Here is a 6,000-nt window from a genome sequence, read left to right as displayed (position 1 = left end):
ATGTACCCATAATGCATCGCACAGGACACTACTGCAGATCTACCACACTTGTTTCACCCTCCTTTATTGTCCCGACTCCCCAAGCACAGTCTGTTCTCGCTATTGGGAACTCTATTGCTAACTCTATTTACTTTAATGTGATTGGTTCTCCTCCCTATGTCACTGGGGGGCGCCGGCCTGCTGGACTTTGGTCCCGCCTCCTGTCTCAGTGAATTGTTGTTATTGGGTAACTCTGCGCCTGCTTCGCCAGGTTCATGTTCTGGTTGGTCAACTGGCTTGTTCGTCGGCGCAGTAACCAGGCAGCGGGTTAGATTGAGTCCGTTTCCACGTCAGTTAGAGCAGAGCGCAGCCAGCTGGCTCCTCTTGCTTGTCCCTCACTGGCCTTTGCTCTGTCTCTGCCCCGCGCAGCCCTCAGCCGGCCGGAATCCCTGCTCCGCGGTCGCCTCTGCCGCAGCGCCGCGCGCCGGCCAGATATGTAAAGCAGCCGCCGGCTCGCTAGCAACAGGCGCCGCCATTTTGGATGCGGGGGTCAGTAGTGACGGGTGGCGAGCCCCTATCGCGATGTTGACGCGGCGCGGAGATCACGCGGGTGGGGAGCCCCGACAGCGCGGGCGGGGGCAGGCTGTGGGGCTGTCCTGGTGAGCAGCCGTGCGCGGACGTGCCGGGGCTCGAGCTGGGAGCTGCTGGGGGCGAGGCGGCGGGTTGGGCCCTAGGGCGGTGGCGGCGGGGTGAGCTGCGAGGGCTCCGGTTTTGGGTGTATCCTGGGCAAGGTGCGGGGCGTCGGGCCCAGCCATGGGGGAGTGTCCGTGTGTCCTGGGCAGGGTGCTGGCAGAGGGGTGCGTGGGGCAGCTCGGCCCAGCCATTGGGGGTGGGGGGTGGGAATTGTGTGTCCTGGGTAGGGTACTGGTGGAGGGGGGCTCGGCCCAGTCATGGGTGTGTGTGTGGTGATGTGTCCTGGCCAAGCTCCAGCTGATGTGGGAGAGAACATCTTGCCACAATTTCCTACTGTGATATTTACCCCATCTTGAAGCCTGGGAGGGGGGAATCAGTCCTATCTTTCTCTTGTGTGAACCTCCTTGGCTACAAGGAGACAGAAACATATGTCTCTGCCAAGTGGTTTTCCTCTTAATGTATCAAAAAGTAACTGTGGGGCAAGGGGCAGTCTTGCCTTGGATGAAACTCATTCAAAGGTAAATGCAGATTAATCAAACTCTGGCCAAAGTAATATAAACTAACCCTGTACACTGGTTGGTTCTCTGCGTATGAGATCCCCTGGAGGGGACAGACCTGGAGTCACTGGTCTGTTGCGTGATGATGTCTGCCCAGGTTGCAGCAGCAGTTCTAAGAAAGCTGATTGGAATTGTTCAGTGGGGAAAGAATAAAATACGATAATGTGGCTCACTCCTAGCTGGAGGACTGTCTAGTTCTAGTCACCTTCCCCTAATTTAGGAGGAGCAGAGATAAAAAAGGCTGAGTGAAGAGCAGTATGGTCAATCAGCAGGATGGTGGGATATACGCTTGACCAGATTCCAAACTCTAGGATTATTTAGGGTGGAAAGAGTTGGAGAGGACTTTTGTGAAGTGAGCAGTTATTGATGATTCACTGAATATGGGTAATTTAAAAAAGTGAAAGTGAAGACTACTTTACGCAACATATAGACAATCTTTTTAATTGCTGGAGGAGGAAGGATCAAAGACAGTGGCCTTATTAGAGGGACAGTATCAACACAAGGCTTTTTGAACTGTAAAAGTAAAAGCTAAGACAGTTTAATCAGTCATAAGTAAGTAGAGAAAAAGCATTCACCCCTACTGTTTATGCTGTCTAATTTTTATTTTTCACTCAGTTTTGATAGTTAAAAGAGGGTATTCCTTTTCACTTCTTGGTTCCCATGTGCTAGCTCAATGCTGTTGCATTTAGGCTAACAGCAGCGCTGCAGAGGAGTTATACCATAGCCTTGCCTCTCCCTTATACCAAGTATTATGTTACTACTACTTTTGAGAGCACCCTAAACTGTCTCATAGAGTATAAATGCTACAATGTCTGTTCTGTGTCACCAGACCATAGCACAGTACAGTGAAATAAGAACCAAACCTCTTGGGTTAATAAAAGTACTCTTCTGCGTTATTTTTTTAGATATTAGGAAAAGCTTTCTAACTAAAAGGGTGGTTTAATGCTGTAATAGGCTCCTAAGGAAGGTTATGGAATCCCTGTCAGTCCAAAAGGTTGGACTAACACCTGTCAGGGATGGTCTAGGTTTACTTGGACCTGCCTCAGTTCAGGGGGCTGGACTTGATGACTTCTTGAGGTCCCTTCCAGCCCTACATATCTGTGATTTTTTTATTTTTTATTTTTTTGTCCAGTGTTACGAGAATTAGCCTTAAGAGGAGTTTCTTCAACTGTTTTGGCTCTTGCTGCTCCCAGTTATTGTACTGTTTGTAAAAAGCTCAAGTGAATTAGACTTCTATATGAAGATTGACAGGCAAGTGCAGGATATATCACTGTATTGACTTGGTTTTTAGGTAGCCTGGCTAGCTGTGAAGTAGGTAGGAGTTGTTGATGTGATTTGTGGACTGAGAGATGTTCCCTAATGTTATTCCTTAATAGCATTTTATCTGCAGTGGAATTTGACTGACTGCATCCTATTCAGAAATTTTCAAATTGCAGTAGAACCCTGATTTTATGAACATCAATCTTATGAATGACTGGTTATTTGAACCATTTTTCTGCCACCAAAGTCATTTGTCTGCTGCCAAATGTGACTTCAATCCTTCAACCAATGTTCAAACAGCTGTACAGGTTTGAAAAGGCTGAGAGATTTGGTGGCAAAGATAATATGCAGTTCTCTCAAACAAAGAAAAATCAGCCATACTGTTTAGGTTTATCATTTGTATCAGTGAAAAATTAATAAATTAACTTATGCACCATATTTCCTGTAAGTTTAAAATGTTTAATTTTATGAACTTTGAACTTTTAAATACCCAGTTAATTCACAAAGTAGGTGATCTACTGTCTTCTTATGAACATTGCAGATCTGGCTCAACAGCAGCCTGGTTTTGAACTAAATCACCTTTCCCAATTGTAGAAGGGGATTGGATCCATTTCTGTGATTGATTGCTATCCATTGAGGTGGTTTCATTGGCATTGAGTCTGCAGGTAATTGGTATTCAGAAAGGGTCAAAAAAGGTGATGGAAAGAGATGACTTGATAGAAATCTGTCTAACAGTTTAACCAGAGGATGGTGCTATTTCTTGGTTGTATTTCCCAAGGCACTAGCTCCCCAAAAGGACTCAAAATGGTTTCCCAAAATAATACCCCTGACTCTTGATGCCTGTACCCAAGAGATGTACGTATGTACTTGACTGTTGAGTAACCAAGGGCTCCATCTGGGTGTGAGATAGTATCATGTGCCTTTGATGGCACACATTTGAAGCATTTTTCAATGTGTAATTGTGATGTAAGAGCGCACACAGGTACTTCAATTGATGATCATTTGGCTGCCAGAGGGCATTGCTGAAGGCTCTCATCAGCAGAATGATTTGGCAGACAAGAACATATGAACTGAAACTTGTAAACATTTCAGACCAATACTAGCCACTAGTGGGGAAGAAGACACCCCCCCCCCCCCGATGTCCTTGTACTCTATATAGGGCACTTTCATATGTCGAATTGGTGTCCATCTTGAAGACACTTGGCTATTGCAGTAAAGAGGACCATGTAAGGGACTTTCTTCTTCGTCTCTCCACACTGCCCAGCCTACTGACTATGGGGGATTCAGTTCTTCTTCCTCCCTTCCTCTCTTTTCAAGTCCTGTTCCCATGTGAATAACTCCAATGTTTACTTTTGCTGCCACTCATGATGTTACTGCATATTAGCAGTGTTAATGGTATGACTTTTGTTATAGCTTCACTGCTGTCACTAAAGATCTGAATAAAGCTGCAGTGATTCTGAGTAGAGCTAGATTTAGGAAGACAGACCCTTCACCAGAAAGGAATATGTATTTGGGAAGGATGAGCTTTTGCTTCAAGAAGCTCAACACCTTAAAAGTAGCTGAAATTTAACAGGTGTCTAGTTTTTATAGATTTTTAAAGCCAGAAGTGGCCAGTAGGTCATCTAGTCTGACCTCCTGCATTACATAGGCCATATAATTTCATCTAGTTCTGTAATGAGCCCAATAACTTGTTTGAAGCATGTCTTCCAGAAAGGCATCCTGTGTTGCATTGGAGAATCCGCCATTTTCCTTGGTAGTTTGTTCCAGTGGTTGTTAATCACCCTGCCTGTTCAAAGTTCTACAAACAAAATTCTGAAAAAAACTTCCTTATCAGGGTCATTAAAAAAAAAAATCACAACATCTGACACTTTCTTAAGAGTCTGCATTTGATGAATTCTGTAATTGCTACACTATTGGCAAGTTAGGGATAATGCAGTAGGTTAAGTGACTTCGTGTGGTCACATGTTTGAAGTTTACAAATGTGCTAACATGACTAAAAATTCAGGTGATATAAACAGACTCTTATTTCAAATTCTCCTGTGCTAGTTCCACATCAATTTGCTTCCTCCCCTATATTGCTGTCTTTTCATTTTTTCCCTTTACACTCTTTCTAGGTGATCCACTCCACTCTCATGGTGTTACCATTAATACTCAGATTTACTTCTCTGTTTCCACCCCTCTGCTCAGTCTCTCAGCTCCTCCTGGATGTTCTGCTGACGTCTCAAACTCAATTTATTAAAAATTAAGCATCTCATTTTTGCGTCTAGTCCCTCTATACATCCTCATTCCTTGGCTCGCCTTCCAATTCTTACTCTTCTGAGTTTGCAGGCATGGTGTCCTGTCACTCTGGTCTCCTGATCAGTCCTGTTGCTTATTTGTTATAACCTTAAAATCAGTCTGTTATTACCACCCCCATTTCTTTATCTTTGTCCATGCCTGGGTCATATCTAGCATTGATTACTGTAACATTGTCTTCTTTTATCCGTGTCTCTTCACTTCTGTGTCCTCACAGTCCATCAGAAATGTTGCTGCTGCTCCAGCCATACCGTTCTTTCACCCCTCCCTGTGCAAATCCCTTCATTGGCTTTCTATCTCAGTTCATCATATTCAAGCTTCTTGCCCCTGCATTCAAGGCCCTGCATAACCTCAGGCTGTCTTGCACTACATCCCTGCTTTTATCTGCTCCCATTTTCCCTCCCTTTGGTCTGTCCAGTTCTGTAAACCTTACTGCTTCCTTGATGTTGTCCTGCACTTGACTTCATGCTTTTCATGCTTGTGTTCTTCCTCCTCCTAAGGTGCTTTACCACCGTCATGTGAACGCAACATCTAACACAAATGGCTTTAATCTTTAAAAGTTTAGCATCCCAAGGAGCTGCTACTCCAGGTAAATCAAATAGCAGTAGCCTATATAAAGGGCACAAATAAGAAGTCTAAGGCTGTTTCCTATACTATATAGGGCTTCAATATTTACATAGCACTGTAGATGTGCATGGCGTTATACAATGGGTAAACTTGTACATATAAATAACAGGAATCCTTGTGGTTACTGGGAAATAAGTGAGACAGGTAGCTCAAGTGCAGTTGTTTATTACCACACTTATCCCCTGATGTATCTAGCTAGCTGCTTTGAATGCTTCTTATATGGAAAAGCGTGCTGTCTTTCTCATAGTAGAATAACCGTATTGGTCTGCACATGGAAAACTGGGAATATACCCAAATGGTTCTATTGGGAACTCTCTACAAATATTTCTCGCTTGTCAATTGCATCCCTACCGTGTCCTTTACAGACCTGGGGACCAGATCGATTTCCTGCCTGAGGCATGGGGTGATTCAGTGTGCTTTATTTTGAACAACTAGGCATTAACCTGGATTCTCTTTATTGTTAGGACTGTCAGGATGGTGGATAAGAATATTTACATTGTCCAAGGTGAAATCAATACAGTGGTGGGTGCCATAAAACGCAATGCTCGATGGAATACTCACACACATTTGGTAAGTTTTCTTGGGTTGG

The 6,000-nt window shown here is 44.3% G+C and overlaps 1 protein-coding gene across 7 annotated transcripts in view; it reads left to right on the top strand.

The window, feature by feature from the left end:
* The first annotated feature begins 324 nt into the window (after positions 1-324).
* Positions 325-6,000, top strand: part of GBF1 (golgi brefeldin A resistant guanine nucleotide exchange factor 1) — a 180,201-nt gene continuing 174,525 nt past the window's right edge. For 3 of the 7 annotated variants that reach the window (XM_077820927.1, XM_077820922.1, XM_077820920.1), the window contains exons 1-2: positions 572-638; positions 5,876-5,981. In XM_077820927.1, coding sequence (XP_077677053.1) covers positions 5,886-5,981 — 96 coding nt within the window. In that variant the 5' untranslated portion in view covers positions 572-638; positions 5,876-5,885. Of the gene's footprint in view, positions 529-570; positions 639-3,030; positions 3,155-5,875; positions 5,982-6,000 lie in introns of those variants that run through there. The other 4 variants (XM_077820924.1, XM_077820923.1, XM_077820921.1 and 1 more) reach the window with 4 other exon arrangements.

Source organism: Eretmochelys imbricata, chromosome 7 (assembly GCF_965152235.1).
Source record: "Eretmochelys imbricata isolate rEreImb1 chromosome 7, rEreImb1.hap1, whole genome shotgun sequence".
Classification (NCBI taxonomy): Eukaryota; Metazoa; Chordata; order Testudines; family Cheloniidae; genus Eretmochelys; species Eretmochelys imbricata.
Note: the sequence above shows the minus strand (reverse complement) of the source record. Positions and strands in the feature narration are given on the sequence as shown.